Source organism: Episyrphus balteatus, chromosome 2 (genome assembly GCF_945859705.1).
Source record: "Episyrphus balteatus chromosome 2, idEpiBalt1.1, whole genome shotgun sequence".
NCBI lineage: Eukaryota > Metazoa > Arthropoda > Insecta > Diptera > Syrphidae > Episyrphus > Episyrphus balteatus.
Window position 1 is genome coordinate 18,393,487 of NC_079135.1, and position 17,766 is coordinate 18,411,252.

At 28.2% G+C, this 17,766-nt stretch overlaps 2 protein-coding genes across 3 annotated transcripts in view; one reads left to right on the plus strand and one right to left on the minus strand.

The window, feature by feature from the left end:
- The window catches only part of LOC129912072 (neurobeachin-like protein 1), a 126,018-nt gene that overhangs the window by 63,636 nt on the left and 44,616 nt on the right, over positions 1–17,766 (minus strand). The gene's annotated exons all lie outside the window — the stretch shown is intronic.
- On the plus strand, positions 11,259–12,493 carry LOC129912081 (larval cuticle protein A2B-like). The gene is made up of 3 exons (XM_055990189.1): positions 11,259–11,556; positions 11,676–11,894; positions 11,954–12,493. Exons 1-3 carry the CDS (start codon positions 11,545–11,547, stop codon positions 12,284–12,286), a joined length of 564 nt encoding a protein of 187 aa, XP_055846164.1. The 5' UTR covers positions 11,259–11,544; the 3' UTR covers positions 12,287–12,493.

Below are 17,766 nucleotides of genomic sequence, written 5' to 3' on the forward strand. Positions count from 1 at the left end.
CTAGAAGTAGTATCAACTTGAATAACCATTTGAAAATCACTTTTGAAGTTATGGAAGTGATCCGGGAACGCTTTTTATGTAGATTAGATGGAATACAATAGAATTGAAAACTTTCGTCCTAAAACGAACAAATTTCTAGTTACATACCAATTAGTTTATTTGAAAATGAGAAAAAAAAATCTTTTATTTAAGTTTTTTTGATTTACAAAAATTCCTGGAACTCAAATGTTCCACCTTCATATTTTGGCTGATATGTGTAAATTGTAAATGTCTTGTAGTTTTTTTTAGATTTTGCAAGATTTTTACGATAAAAAAAAAACATTTTTTTTTCATCAGTCGACTAATTGGCCCTAAATTTTTTAGTCGATCGGGTTGAAATTTTTTGTGTTTCTTAACAATAATATTTTTCCAGCACTTAGGAGTTTTTTGGATGTATTAAAATTGTATGGCCTTTTATTCAACTACTTTTTTTCAAAGGTTTGCGTCATTGTTTTAAATTTTCATATTCGGTTACCTGTTGACATATTAAAAAGAAAATTATGTTCCTTCTTTGTTTGCTGATGAAAATGACACTCAATTTGGAACCTGCAAGGATTTTCTACCACGTAATATTTTTTTTTTAGTTTTAAGACATTTTTTTGTAAAAAAAAAAACTACCATTTCAGCGTAAATTAGGGGAAATAGACTTCTTTTTTTGTTCCATTTTGTGCTCTTATTTGGATGTAACTTTAACATTCTTATCTAGCTTGTTAGTTGTTTAAACAAACTAAGGTCCATGGAACTAACTAAACTGAACTATTTTTTTGAGTAGGTACTGAAACTTTGGACCAGGGTTGTGAAAAATAATTTTATGTATGCTTTTTTTTTGCACTACAAATTATAAAAAAAAAATTATTTTTTGCAAATACGAAACTTTTGCATTAAAAAAAATTTTATTGTAAATGAAAAATATTTGCATTAAAATAAAAGTATTAATGCAAATAAAAAAAAATTTGCATTCAAAAAAGTGTTATATTGCAACTGAAAAATTGTAAGAAATTCGATAAAAAAAAAATATTTAATGAACACATCTTGCATTGAATTTATTTGTTCAGTGCAATGTACTTATTTTTATTTGCAATAAAAATTTTATTTATTTATGCAAATATTTTTCAGTTGCATCAAATTTTCTTTTAATGCAAATTTTTTTTATTGCAATTTTGTATGATGATATTTTTCAGTTGCAATAAGTATTTTTTTTTTTAATTTCAAATGCATTTTTTTAAATAGATATTTTTACAGATGGTTTTATTTTTTTTTTTTTTTCAAAACGGCCGGATTCCGCCATTATAAAAAAATCAGGACTTAAACTTTTCTAATACTTTCCTTGTGAATATTGATTAAATGCACGACTGATTTGCCCGAACTTGTTTTTAGAGTTCAAGTTGTTTTATTTAGGGTTTAGTAAACGTTAAATTAAAAACAAATTGATTTTTCAAAGAAATAGAAACTTCTTAAAATATTTTGAGCCTCGAAAAATGTATGCAGTTTCATGGAATTAAAAAAAAAAAATTGTAGGTACTTATCATTGAAACACTCCGCAAAGTTTTTTTTTTTTATATTTACTGGTAGATTATTTTAAATATTTTAAAAATTATTCTATATTATTAATTTATTTTTATTTTTCTTTCTTCAAACATTCTTGAAATGCTTTAAATTATGATACTTTCATGAATTCAACAAGTGAAGAAAATTTAATTTAAGAACAAATAAGTTGGATAAAATGTTCCCTTAAAAAGTTGCAAATTCGTATGTTGGTCGAAGTTATTCTGCAAAATTTATTGGTATCAGCGATTTATATTAAAACAATTTACCAACTTCAATTTTCAATTTTCTGTCAAACTAAGGAATTTTTCATTGGTTTTAAATAAAATGTGGGGCTTCTAAAAAAGCTCTACATCCTTCACTTCTAGTCTTTTTCAATAAATAACAATTCAACTAGATTCATTAATTCCAATGAAGTCTGTCCTTCAATTTAACTAGAAACAAATTGCTTTGCTAATAATGATATCCATTGGAAAATTTATATACAATACTTAGTAATTTCTATTAAACAAATCGAAGCTATAATTCTTACATAACTGACATCCAATGAATTATTCACGTGAATACACCAAGTCCAAATCGAACAAAAAAAAAAAAAAAAAAAAAAACTGATACCAAAACACTCGTATATGTCGTCTGTTTACGACTTTAAAGTCTATGACAAACAGAAACGATCGTATCGATGGACAATTTACAACCATTCGAGCACACTTTTACAGCCAATATGCCTTCAAAATATTTGCCATCTAGCAGTGCAACACAATCAAAACACAGCATAAACTAAACAGAGTCTAACTCTGGCTATAGAAGAGATTACGTCAAGACTTTTGAGAGAGCGCACATGCAGCACGTTTTAGAATCTGAAATAATCTAGAGCCGGATCGACAATACGCGTCGCTTTTATTCCTAAACAGTATGTCTTGTAGTTACATGAGTTGACATCAATTTAATACACCTTCTATGTTATAAAAAAAAAAGACAAAAACAACAACAATAGCTGAAGGCTTTTTTAGGCTCAAGGCGTGGCATAATTCGGGTTTAAATCTAATTTATAGTTGTTGCGGTGCGTATGGATATGGATATCTTTCTCTTTCTGAGTGTATAATGGTGATATTTATGTAGACAGAGTTGAGTGGAATATATAGAATGTTGAATTTAGGATTAAATTGATTTAAGATGAATATCTTATAGCAATGGAAGTAGAAATATTATATCGAAAGGAAAAGCCGCCTGGGGACTATGGGATAAAAATTATTATTTTAGGCTTTAAGTGCGTTTTTCCTGGCTGTCGAATATTTTAAATGTGATTGGACACTTAATTGAATTAGGTGATATCGATATGCAGTGATATGCAAATTTTAAATTCATTAAATATAAATAAATTTGATATCTATTCTATAAAATTAATTTTTAAACAGACAAGAATGATATTTCATCCGGAAAACTGGTTTGAAAAATAATTACCTACACTCTTTTTATTTAGATATGTATTAGCATTGAGAGAAAATTTTGGATCTTTACAGGGTTTAACTGAATAAGCACAAACATTTACATTTTAGATTTAACGTGGCCCATAATTAAATTTATAAAAAAGGTGGCATTGTTGCATTTTTATCTTAGGTACTTATAAAACATTATAGACAGGTTGACTAAAAAAAATCATTCAATCATTACGATTTCATATTATTTTCTTTCTTATTTACATTTAAAGTTGAATGCAAAACAAAAATTACCCTTAACAAACAAAAAATTTTTTTTCAGAAGCTTAAATTTTGTAGAAAAAACATCTTAGACATCTTACTTAGGATTTTGAAAATTGAAAATCTTAAACCCGTTTGCTCAAGCGAAACTTTAGAATTTAAGTTCTACATAAAACCTTATGTGACAGTTTACGCAGAGCAAAAAGTAGAGAATAAAGATTTATGTTCAACATAAATTATATTTAAGTTTCGTTTCACCAAATGGCCCTTAGCTCCTTAAAAATGTTTTTTTTTTTTTTTATTTTTTTTTAAGTCAATGTAAAGTAAAACCTTAAAAAAAAAACGTTAAACATTTTTATTGCTAAAGATTATTTTTATTAATTAGAGCCAAAATATTTTTTTTTTTTTTCAAAAATTATATCGAATAACAAAGAATTGAATCGAAACTTTTGGTGGCACATTAAACTGTAAAAGTCACAATCAACATTTCTGGTTTCCTCAATATTTACAACTTAGCGCCTGATTATTCAAAAGCCAACAAAAGTTCTATTTTCTTGATTTTTCAAATTAAATCAAAAAATATAAAAAAAAATCATGTGTGCAATTATCACGTGGTAGAAGTGAAACCTTAAAAAATCATTTTTCTTGCAAAAAAAAAAAATAAAATAGAAAAAATCTACCTATTTTTATTCTATCACCTTCAAATCCATGTTTTTTATATGACAACCTATATAAACTTTATATCATCTGAAAGCTTGTTGTCTTAGCTCAAAATATATATACATATATCGATCAGGTCTATGAGACATCTACAAAAAGAGCTAGAATTTTTTGAACTCGATCAATTTTCATAAAAAAAGCGAAAAAACACGTATTTTTATCTTCTCACGCTATTAAATGCATTTTTTACCTAACAACCTATAACATTTTTTACACCATCTGAAAGCTTTATGTCTTAGCTCAAAATATATACATATATATCGATCAAGTCTATGAGACATCTACAAAAAGAGCTAGAATTATTTAAACTCGATGAAATTTCATCCAAAAAACAACAAAAAAACGTTTATTTTTATGTTGTCATGCTAGTAAATCAATTTTTTTTGTTTGACAACCTATACCATGTGAAAGCTTATTGTTTCACCTTGTATAATAATGTATAAATCTTATTTCAAAGATGTCTACAAGAGAAGTTAGAATTTTTCAAAATAAATATTACCTATCTACAGTACAAATTTCATTCATCTATCTATTAAAACAAAAAAGTTATAACAAGTTGAAGTCGTGTCGGGTTTTCGTTTCATCTTGTTTCAAATCACTACGATACTAAAGAAGTTTTCACTTCAAAAAAATCAAAAAACCATAATGCCTGATTTTTTAAGGAAATTTATTAAGGATATTAAAACCCTTATTTTTTCTGTGCAATCAGCGCGCGGTTGCTAATTCAAAGTGCAATATTTCATATCGTTTCCAACTTTAAAAAAAAAGGTAATTCAAGCTGAATGAAAAAGTTATCCGATCCATTGGTTTGGTGGTTAAGTTGACAATTTCTGTCAACATGTTTTTGAAAATTGTTTCCATTGTTAAGTCTAAAAACTAGAAAGTTCGAGCTTTTCATTTTTAAAAAAATTCCTGCACCACGATTTTAAAGGGAAATAACGTCACTAGAAAACCCTCAAAAACTATTTAATTTTTTTTTTGATCCATTAATTTTTGCACCATCTAAAAAAATGATGCCGTGTAATTTCTTCTATGAGGAAGAATTTTAAGATTTTTTTTTGCAAATCGTTATACATGTCTTTTGAAATATTTGTTTTCAGAAACAAATTTTTAAGTACCTATGTTTTTAAAATTTTTAAAACAAATTTTAAAATTTATATTTATTTTATTCTTATAAACTTAATTTAAAATTAATCTTATTTTTTTGCATACAAATCTATAACACTTTTAGCAGCGTAGGCAGTAAGGAAATTTTAGCCTATTGTCTTTGTTCACAAAATTGTAATTAATTGATAAAACTTTAGCTGCTTTTTTTTATTTTTTTAAACAGATTTTGAAGCTAATTTTAAATCTTTGATATGTGTTGTCTTGGTTTTTTTATTTAGAATTGTATTTCAGTATATCAAAATCTTCTAGAACAAATTTAAGAAATATAACTTTGTTGAAATTATAATTTTAAGTAGTTATTTCAAGTCTTAGAACATTAATGGCAATATAGGATCCCGGCATACGTCGACCTTCCCTTAAACTTTAATTTGCAATATGTTTTAAAATATGTCTTCTTATTCTTATTCATATTGATAAACATAAAATATATCAATAAGGATAAGGCGTGGGTTGTGTAGATGGCCTCGAGACAAAAAAAGAAAAAAACATTGTGCCGAAGAGGGGATCTCTTTGTACAGGTAATGATCACATTTGGAAGCTTGTTTGATCGAAATAATTGCTCCAGTAAAAACAGGCTATAAAAGTTTAAAAAATTGATGTGTAGTAAAGTTTTTATAATTGTTGCTATTAAAAAATAGGACAATAAAAACTCTAATGATATCATTTTTTGGAACAGCGCTACATTTTTCATTGACTTTGAAAAATAGCACCCCTCTGCAGTGCTGGAAAAAAACTTTTTGTACAATTTTGTATTAATTTCCAAGTCAGAATTCCTTTTTGTGACAAGAAAAAACAAAAAAAATAAATGGGTGTCAAAAGTATGCCTAAAAACCAACGGCGTATACAAGGGGGGGGTCACGGGGTCATGACCCCCCCCAAGAACTCAGAATTTAAAAAAGAATTTGTTATGTGATACTGAAATCTCTTGAGTAATATTATTTTTAAAATGTTGAAGTTTTAGAACATGAACGAAAATTAAAGGTAAAAAAAATTTTTGGTATTCAAACAAACTATTTTACCATATTTTGGGGATGTGGTCATATTTTTAGCGAACGCTATGCTGGATTAGGATTATTTTGATTCGTTCGATAATATTAGTTGAGCTGTGCTGTAGAGTTTTGTATGGAAACAAAATCCGGATAAGTATTATATTCAAAGCTTTTTAAAAGAAATTGAATCTAGTAGGTACACAAAAATAATATCTTAAGGGCAAGACACTGCTTACCAGCAAATAAAAGAAGCAGCCATATCTTCTATTTTTTTATATGATGAAGTGAATAAAATATGTTTTAAATAGGGAAGCTTTCTGTGGCCTTGCTGTGTGGAGGTCAATTCTGTTGATAAAATTCGTCATCGGCAAAATGTTAAAGAAGGATATCATTTCTCAAATCTTTTTAGTTTTTTGCAATGTTCCAGTTCAATACATTCGTCTGATAAAATTTGGTGAATTTTGTTTGCTTATAGAATATACCAGTATTTTGTACATACTTAATTTGCTAGATCTGTTGCATTTTTTGAAACAACTATCGATTTGTTAATCATCAATGGCCAGCCAATTATAGAAGCAATGTAAGCAACCTTATCTAATGCAATTTAAATATTATTATTAAATATCACTTAGGGCTAATTTTTTGAATATTTAGATAAACCTAAGTTAGAGTTATTCCTACGAATAAAAGTTTTTTTTTATAGTGACCTTTATTCTTCTGATTGAAAAAGCAGGGCTTAATCTAATAAATACAACTGAATGTTTTTTATATTGTAAACCGCTGATTAATACCTGAAAACGGTTGAATTTCAAAATATCGCCAAAATTATTTTTTTTGTCTTTACTATTTTAAGGGGGGAAATCCCTCTGGAATTTTTTATTTTTGCATTATTTTTTTTTTGCGTAATAAATTTATTTATCAACCGAAGAAACTATTTTCAGTGGTCTTAGCCTTAAATGAAGCCTCAAAAGTGCCTAGATAGTCCCACAACCAATGCGCTCCGAACCTACCATAGTACGAAAACGAAATCTTTAAACGCATTTTTTTCGAAACTAGTTTTTTTCCGCGCCGTGCAATGTAACTCAAAAACTAATGAAGCTTTCGACTTCAAATTTGAAGCAAATTACTCCTTAACTTATTGGCCACAACATGAACCTAAAAGTTGAATAAACTTTGTACAGTAAATATTTTTTTTAACTACTTCTTTGTAAAAAAAAACATGGTTTTTTTCGTTTTTTGATTTCTAATTTTTATTTTTCATTTAAAAAAAAATAAATTTAGGTTCATGCAATGCGTACTAATATCATCTAACGGAAAAAAATTTCCTTTTTGATTTAAGATGATTTCCTGGACCTGTGCATTGCACGGCGTAAACTAGAGGCGTCTCCAGAGCCGCCATTTTGTTATTTTTTCATTTCAAAAAATTTTTTTTCAATACTTAATAATGTCAGTAATATCTTGTCTTTTTCCAAATTTCAATAAGTGCTTTCAGTTTTTCATAAAAAAATATTGAAAAAGGTGTCGTCCAGAGGGATTTCCCCCCTTAATAGAGGTATTTTAAATTCCCATACAATTTTAAAACAAAATTTAAAAAAAAATTATATTTTTAATGCAATTTTTTTTACAAAACTTTGCGATTCGTTTGCCTGAGGCTAGGAAGACTTAATTCAAAAGTTAAAACTGTTATTAAGTAAAAACGATTTTTATTTTAACTTTCTGTGCTAGCGGAAAACAATGAACAGTTGTTTTAAGGCAAATTATTCAATCGAAGTACTCGTACAGTACATTTTATTTTTAGGAGAGGATAGCCTCAATTGGTCAAAATTAAAGCCTAGTGCGCTGCTGATAAGAAACGAAAAATCCCATACAAAAATGAAACAACGAAATGGTAAACCAAAAATTTCGTTCAACTTTTCGTTCTGTAGTACGCTGTTCGGCACAACGAAATTGAAAGTCTAAACTTCTTTTTAGCACATAAACAATTGCCGGGGACATTCATTGTGTGTGGAAAAATGACATTTTGAGTCTTTACTTGCTCTATAGGGCAAGTATTGGTTTCGTGTCGAAAAAAAAATTTGAGGTTTTAATCAAAACCAACATTACGATGATGGAGAATTCCAAAAAAGTGGGTCTCGCAATTCCGTCCGTGCTTCTGTACGTCTGTGCGTCTGTGCGTCCATGCGGTTGTGCGTCCATCTGTACACATTTCCACAGCCTAAACGGGTGGACAGTTTTTTTTTCAAATTTGGTACAGATGGTTTTTATGGAATTCTGAAAGTTGGTTTTTTTTTTGTTTTTTTGTATCTCCCTTAGAAAGTGTACCTCCCATACAAATTTTTCAATTCAAACCAAATAACTCGAAAACGGCTCTAACGATTTTGATTAAACTTTGCAGACGTAATATTCGAAGCAATTGCAACAAAACTGCATTTTTAGTTTTTCTCAAAAAAGTCAAAAAATTGTACCTCCCATACAAATTTTTCAATTCAAACCAAATAACTCGAAAACGGCTCTAACGATTTTGATTAAACTTTGCAGACGTAATATTCAAAGCAATTGCAATAGAACTGCATCTCTATTTTTTCTTTTTCAAAAAAGTAAAAAAAAAAACATTTTTTTTTTCATTTAACAAAATTTTGCCCTAAATGTCGGCTCTTCCCCAACATCAACAAAATTTCTTTAATTCTATATAGAGTCAGCTTTTAAAATCTACAAGTAACATAAAAGTGTTTTAAACTGCAAGAGCAAGTACGTGCGACCCCAGTCGTGCATTTTATTTTGTTTGTTTTTGTTGTTCATTTTGTCATTGCATGTCTTTCTGCGATGCGTGTTTGCTTTTTTTTCATTTATGTTTTGCAATTTTTGAGTATTTTTCGGTCCAGATTTCGCAAGCATTTCGTTGTCCTCGTGGAGACCGACGAAAAATTTCGTTTCACATCAGCAGCGTTCTAGGCTTTAAGGTTTAACGCTAAACTTAAACGAATCTCATACCGTTTTTGTTTGGTTATTTTAAGAACTATACATTCGGAACTTTTCGATTCGAAATGCAAGACGCACAAATTTTAATGCTTAATATGTAATTCAAAAAGCCCATTTTCAGGTTTATGCCTGCTATCAAAACTTTTGAAAAAAAAATTGGCATGACCCCCCCCAAGAAGCAAACCTGTATACGCCCCTGCTAAAAACTCTACGGGAAATGCCTTTAAACAACATTTTGAGCTTCATAGTTTTTGATGGAAAAAAAACTATGCAAGGCTATATTTCGAAAAAGTATTAACAAATTTTAATTTTTTCTTGGGCTATAAAAGGGTTGGGTTCGATATCCCGCTTTTTATATTCCCGCTTTTAAAATCCCGTTTTTCATTATCCCGCTTTTTATAAACCCGCTTTTTAAAATCCCGATTTTTATAATCCCGTTTTTTACTATCCCGATTTTGCAAGCAAAACTAGTTGTTTTAAAAAAATCTAGCGATTTTTTAAAATAAAACAACAAATCGTGATAATCTCATAGGTAGATTAATAATAACTTAAAATGATCACAACACCTTAAATTAAGTACACACTACATAATCAAAAGAAATTTCATTTAAATATATTTCAACTTATATTTGGATGCATTTCAACAATTTTGATATTTAAATAAATGAAATTTCTTTCACTTGTGAACTCAATTTAAGGCTTTAATCATTTTATATTTTTATAAAAGAAATACCGTTTTCAGAATGTGTTGAAGGTACATATTGTGTAGGCTTTACAACGCAAAAAATCAGTTTTACTAATTTTTTGTCTATTTTTCATTATTTTTTTATTTATGAATTAAGCATGTATTTTGTAAAAAAAATCGGGATTTTCGGGATTTGACGGGATTTTAGAAAACAGGATTTAAAAAACCGGTATTTTAGTAAACGGGGTTTTGAAACTTTTTTTTCGGGATTTTCGAAAAAACGGGATTTTAAAAAGCGGGATTTCGATACGCTCCCAAATTTGTTTTACTCAAAAAGGTCACGAAAGGAGGAATTAATGAAAAAGTATTAAGCGCACATAGAATTTTGGTTCTTCTCTCTCAATTTCATACTGAGGACACTATTCAAGTTGTAGGTTTTTATAGATCTAGAAAAGTTTCTCTTTTATAACCGCTTTGAAACAATTTTTCAACTGATTTGAAACAAACACACTTCTTGATAATTATGTGACATGAAACTACAAACATTTTTGAGAATGTTTTGTCTTGGCACTTTTCTTATACCAAAATTAACTGAGGTTATAATTTAAGTCTTTATAGTGCAAAATTTTGTTAAATTTAATTTTTGGTTATTTTCATAACCAATCCTACCTTACGTCAGACTTTGCCTTTAATTTTAACAAATTTCCAAATGATTAAGCAAAACGTAACAAACCTTAATGCATCACATTTATCTATCAGAAGCTTAAACATATTTCAATTAACAAATTTAATAGCTTGCATGTTACGAGTATACCGACAATCGATAGGTATCGGTTATTATATGTAATGTAGTTACATATTCTGACACACTGGTTCACATTTAATGATCTCCTTTCAGCTCTTGTCTCGTCTCAAAAGAAAAAAAAAAAAAAGTGTATAACCTTTTTTCCATAGGCACTATACAGCAACACCCTCAGGGCATTCATAAAAAAAAAGGTACCAAACGCACAGTGACAAACACCCGTGAAGTTTATATAGACACTTTAAGATACTTGCCCATTTGACGTGCCTCCGTCACTAACTTTAGCTAACATTACACCGCCAAACTATACCAACTTATTCATCGACTTTGACAACCCCCTCAAAATAACAAAATTTGTGTGCGCTCTCGATCTCGACTTTGAGAACATGCTGCAAGTCTGAATTATTTTTCACGTGTGCAAATTGTCTACGATCGAGCTCTGAGACGATCAAGGGGTGGCAATGACAAGCGCACAGCAGCATGCGGACCAGTTTTCTATTAAGCCTCTGTTATAACGACGAATAGTTAAATAACTTGCGTTATGCGAGTGCGGCAACCAAGCCCGAATGCAAAAAAAAAAAATGCCAAATGTTGATAAGTCACCAAGATGCAGTGAGAAAAATAATGCAAAAAAATAGAAAAAAAAGATAGAACAGCCGCGCCGCCACCGCCTCACTATAATATGAATGGGTTTATACAAAAATGGCATTGAGGAAAATAAAAGGCGCAAAACTATAGGCCTACGGTAGTGCCGCCGAGCCGAGAGTGTATTATAGAGAGTATAGAGTAGGCCTGAAAGTTAAAATTAATTTTTTGAATAAATAAATTTTTTTTTGGCGAACGGGCGTATCAGAGTATAAAAGCTAAGGTTAGACAGCCACAGAATCACAGAGCATTTATTTGTCAAACCTTACAGACATGGTACAAAAGGCAAGGCAAAGTTTTTAATTTACCTTAAATTTATTAAATTCTTAATTTTACTAAAATTTTAGAATATTTAATTTGGAATTTAAATATTTCTATTCTTTTCTATTTTAAAAATGAAACAGTTGATTATCTTGGCCGCCCTTGTGGCAGTGAGCTCAGCCGTCGTCATTGGACCACCAGCTTATTCACCCTATGGACCAGTTCTTCCCAGATTAGCTGCTCCATTAGGCTTACCAGCTTATCCCGCTATCGCTAAAGTTGCCGCTCCAGTAATTGCAAAGGTTGCCGCTCCAGAACCATACGATCCAAACCCACAATACAGTTACAGCTATGATGTCCATGTAAGTTAACAAGCTCAAAGGTTTGAAAACGGTTATAAAATAACTTTTCTCATTTTTAGGATCCCACAACTGGAGATGTTAAGAATCAACAAGAAAGTCGAAGTGGAGATACCGTTCAAGGATCATACTCTTTGATTGAACCTGATGGCACAAGGCGTTTAGTCGAATACACTGCCGATCCAGTCAACGGATTCAATGCCGTCGTTCATCGTGAACCACTTGCTGTTAAAGCTGTAGCACCAGTTGCAAAAATTTTAGCACCAGCACCACTTTTGGCACCAGCACCACTTCTAGCTCATGGACCATTGATCCCTAAGATTGCTTCACCTTATGGTTTGCCATTGGCTGCTGCCCATGCACCACTTGGTTATCCAGGATTGATTCATGGTTGAAGAAAAAAATTGATTGAATGACGACGATGATGTGTATAGTATTTCAAACGAAATCAAAGACTCTTCTATTATAAATATGGAATATCTCTTCTGCTTCAATCCGCCTAATCTGTGTCATATATATTATTGTTGTAAATGTATTTATTATTTTGTAATTTCTTTTTTAATTGTTAAGGCTGTTTGACCGCGATAAAACAAATAAACGTTATGTATGCAAATCAAAAAAAAAAATGTTTGTTCTAATTTCATTCCATCCTAATTCAAGCTTATTCTACTAAAACAAAATAGTTCTATTGAAATTTAAAGAAATTTCAAAATATTTAAATCATCAATTTTTAAATTCTTAAATTGACTATTCCAAAAAAAAATCTAACATTTAATTTTCGGAACAAATTTTTTTTTATTCAAAAATAACTATAACGTCAAAAATTTATTAAAATTTCGTTATAGAGTAAAATTTTCTCAAGTGGGCCACCTAAAACCGACTTTTCGAATTTGATAATTTTTTTGCATATATTGGAAGATTTATATGTTAAAAAATAATATTCCAAAGTGTTTTTGAAAAGTTTCGATTTTGTTAAAAGTTATAAACAAATGAAATTTTTCAGGTCTTTTTGTTAAAATGGCTATATCTCAGTAATGAAATGATAAAAATAAATAAAACTTGGTACACATATTACCAATTATACACACAACAATTTACTTAAAAAAAAATTTCAAAAAAAAATTATTTATAAATATAATTGATTTTGTTATAAACAATTGCATTTTTTACTAACTTCTGGAGTATGTAGGAAAACCATTTTTCTTATATTCGATTTGAAATTTTATAAGCTTTCATTATCTAAAAAAAATTTTAGTACAATTCATCAGAAAAAAAGTTATGCATGTTTCAACTTTGCCGCATATTTATTTTTAATAGCACTGATCAACAAAATTGAACTTTTCTTTTGCCACAAGAACCAAAATATACTTTTCTAGAGGTTTTTGGTGTGCTGAACACGAATCCGAAGTCAGAAAAATTTGATTGGCCTCCGTTTTTGAAATATTACCGTTATAAAAAAGCATAATTTTCGCTGTTTTCGAGGTTATGTTTTTATGTGGGATAATTCATTATGAACAAATTTGTAACGGTGTTTTTTTTTTTAAAATTTTAAATTCATTTTTATTTTTCATCATCTTAAAAGTATCTTAAAGCTAGACAAAAATTTATAAAAACTAGCCTACTTATCAATTACTTACAACTAACTTACTGGCCCTTTACGGGCACTCTAAGTTATTCTTCATTTTTCTTAATACTAATGCCTTTCGTCCTTAAAACTAGTTTAATTCAAATAGTATTTCAAGGTTTTATTTTTTCCAAGAAATAATTTCTAAAAAAACTTGGATTCTGATCATTTGTTTGTTTATTTTAAAACTTAAAAACTAATTAAAACTAACGGTGTAACGGTGTCTATGAGAACATATTTCATTCTTCCAAAAACTGTTTAAATCTTTTCGATATCTCTTTTATTGGCCGGTTTTAGGTGGCCCACTTGAGAAAATTTGACTCTTGTTATTTTTAACAAAAAAATAAAAAATTCGTTAAAACAACTTTGTTTTAAACCTTTGACAGCCCTAAAATTCTTGTATGGCTTTTTCTGCATAATCTACTCTACTTGACAATCTACAATGACTAAAAATGACAAAAAATTTTATAGAAAAAAAAAATTCTTTCGCATCGGCACAATTCTTGAAGGATCGTCATTTTTCGATAGTTGATCATTTCGAGAATGCATAAAAAAACGATCAGTTGCCAGTCATCAAAAACGTCAACTAATTTATGTTTTCGAACCATCGGAACGAACGATTTTCAAAAAGGCCACTTATGACTATGAAGTCATGGAAAAACTGCAAAATTATCGATTAGTTTATACATTGAAGAACGAAAGCTTTTTAACGATTGTCTGAGAACTAAATATAGTAGTGGATGGATTCGGTTTTGAAGTGAAAATATGTATGGCGTTTTTGTATGTGCAAATAGTTTGTTTCATATTATGTGAAAAAAAAACGACAAATTTGTTTCGTTTGTCACAAATTTTCTTTCGTTTTTGAATGGGAACAATCTGCTAAGACCTATACAAAAAAGGGCTCCGTTCTTTGTATTTCAAAGTTCGAGTGTAATTCTATATGTTTCCGTATGTTTTTCTCTCCTAAACACAGTGAGTAAAATGGTATAGTTTTGGTAAAACACTTTTGTAATCAATTTTTATTTACCTAGTCTTAAATTGGTATGTAATTTTTTGCTTCTTTATTTTAAATGAATTCCTTCTTTATTGCATTTTTCTTATGTTTTCATTTTTTTTTTACCACCGACTTGACCCTTTTATCTACTTAATATGAACTTAAATCCTTCTTAAAAAAGAATGTTAAAAGCACTTTAAAAATGTTGACTCTTTTTTTTAGAACTATTTTTATTTTCGGACCTTAACTAACATGTAGTAGGTACCTGTCATTTAACTAAAAGAGAAAAGTATTTTTTTTTTTTCAAAAACGCTCCTGATTAAGATTAAGGTTAACATTTTTGTGTGTTGTGCTACAAATAACAACATTTAAAAACATATTTTTGTCATAGAACCTTTTTTTTTGTTTCTGAATTTCTGGTAAGCTACAAAGCCAATTACAACGAAAACTGTAATTAATAAATTATTTTTTTTTTTTTTTGTAAAATCAATTTCTTGAAAATGGTTGATGAAATGTTTCAATATTTCGGAACCCTGTGAAAACGTAATGCAGTGCGTTAGGTTTGAACCTTTATTTATGTGTTTTTTTTTTTTTATTTTAAATCTCATTTCGATTTCTGTTATAAGATTATTTCAGTTATTTTAACAATTTTAAAAACGAAATATTTTAGTGTAAATTTTACATGAAGTAGGGTTTTTAAATTTAAAAGAAAAGTTGAAAAGTACCTACTAGCTTATTTTTTCGAGAACACAGAATTGGATTAACTGCTACCTTAATTATATTGTAAGTGAAAAGTATAAAAACCGATACAAATCTTACACTTTTTCCAGAAGGTTAATTGAGTAACAAGGTCGTAAAAAAACAGCTTGGAATCAAAATCTATTCATTTTTTAAGTTATTTTATTTATTAAATTACATTCCTGATATACCAACATAACAATTTTTTTTTTTTATATTTTTTGCAAAAAAATTTACTAGCAATACGCATCATAAAATATTGAAATTTATTATATTCAACCACTGATTTTTATAAGATAAAAGCATCTGGTACATAATTAAACCAAACACATCATTATCACAAAATTTCAATCAACAATAAATCACGAATAGTTGAACAATTTTTATTACACAAAATATATGAGCTTATTAAAAGTAATTTGCTCGTAGCGTGTTAGTCATGCATTCAGCAATGTATCATTACCACCCACCCGGACAATGGTAAGCACTTAAGAAGATTTCCTCTTCATCTTTCTTGGATATTAATGCAAACTTGCTTAATTTTTCTTTTATTCAAATTTATAGACTGAAAATGGCATTAACATACTTACCATACGCAACATGCAAAAAAAAAAATACAGTAGGCGTTAAGTTTGTTCAAATTAGCAAAGAACACATTATTCACAAGCACAAATATCCAAATATGTTAATTTTCATTATTTTTTTTTTTATTTCTAACAATTCACTGCTGCTCCTTCTGTATTTTATATGGCTTTTTCACAGTAGGTGGGCCCTTTCTTATACTCTCCTATCGTAAAAGGTATCTATGCCAAAATGAATCAGATGGAATTGATAATTTAAACATAATAATCAAACGGATCTTTTTTTTTTTTCTTTTTTATTTGTTTAAAAAGAATTTTGCATTTCTGACTTGAATCAATACATCATAACACCTGTGAAGAAATACTTACCAATGTCACTTAGAAATCCTCCTACAGTTTCACCTTCATCTTCCAATAAAAAACAGAAGAAGAAAAAATAAAAATAGAAAATGAAAAATTGCATCTACTACGGTTTAGTGCAGATACAAACGAGAAAAGAGATTTTTATCCACACGCGAGACGTAACAACGATGTCACTGAAAGGCATTTATTTTTGTTCGTTTTACCAGTAAACGACTAGTTCCGCAAAAATCTCTTAAACCATTAAAAAAACAAGTCATTAGTGAATAATTCAATGTTTTAGTCAGGCCCGTATTCGTTATTTTCTTCATGAGGGTATTACAGTGAAGTACCTACATACGAAGTAAGGTTGTTTTTTTTCAATGCATTTGTTTTCCATTACAAACTAAAAAAAAAAATACTTATGGCAAATAAAAAAAAAATTGCATTGAAAAAAAATTTTTTATTGCAACTGAAAAATATTTGCATTGAAAAAAATACTTATTGCATATTTGTAAAAAAAAAAATAAATAATTGCATTTAAAAAAATATTTTACATTAAAAAAACTGCATTTGAAATTTAAAAAAATATTTATTGCAAATAAAAAAATTTGCATAAAAAAATATTTATTGCAAATAAAAAAATTTGCATAAAAAAAAAATGATTGCAACTGAAAAATATTTATTGCAACTAAAAATATTTTGCAATAAAAAATGTTATGCAACTGAAAAAAATTTGCATTGAAAATAATTTTTTTATTGCAAATAAAAAAATCAAGGCAAAATTAAATACTTTTTTAATACCTAGTCGTCGTTTTATAGAATTTTGGCTATTTGACCATACATTAGGTTCAATATTATAATACATAGTTGAAATAGCTAATGTTTCGTTAGATCTCCAAAACTACAAAAAATTCGACGAATATTAAATAAAAACATTAAATGCACACATCTTGCATTGAATTTTGTTTTTCAATGCAGAAATTTTTTTTTAATGCAAAACATTTTTATTTGCAATAAAAATTGTATTTTTTACGCAATTTTTTTTAGTTGCAGTAACATTTTTTTTAATGCAGAATATTTTCAGTTGCAATAAATATTTTTTTTTTATTGCAAAATTTTTTCAGTTGCAATAAATATTTTTTTTTATTGCAAAATTTTTTCAGTTGCAATAAATATTTTTTTTTAATGCAAATATTTTTTCAGTTGCAATAATTTTTTCTAATATAATTTTTTTTAGTTGCAATAAATATTTTTTGTTTTTTATGCAAATTTTTTTGTCAATGCAAAGTATTTTTAGTTGCAATAAGTATTTTTTTTAAATGCAAATATTTTTCACTTGCAATACAAATTTTTTTTAATGCAATTTTTTTTTTTTTTATTTGCAATAAATATTTTTTTTTAAATTTCAAATGCAGTTTTTTTTTAATTATTTGCAATAATTTTTTTTTTAATGCAAAATATTTTTAGTTGCAATAAGTATTTTTTGAAATGCAAATTTTAATTTTAATGAACATTTTTTGCAGTTGCTATAAAAATTTTTGTATGCAATTTTTTTTTGTTTGCAATAAATATTTGTTGTATTTTAATTTCTTATGC

Excerpts from the sequence above, each read along its gene's own strand:
- LOC129912081 (XM_055990189.1), top strand. Across the intron at positions 11,895-11,953 it reads GTTACAGCTATGATGTCCAT|GATCCCACAACTGGAGATGT; the intron begins GTAAGTTAACAA and ends TCTCATTTTTAG.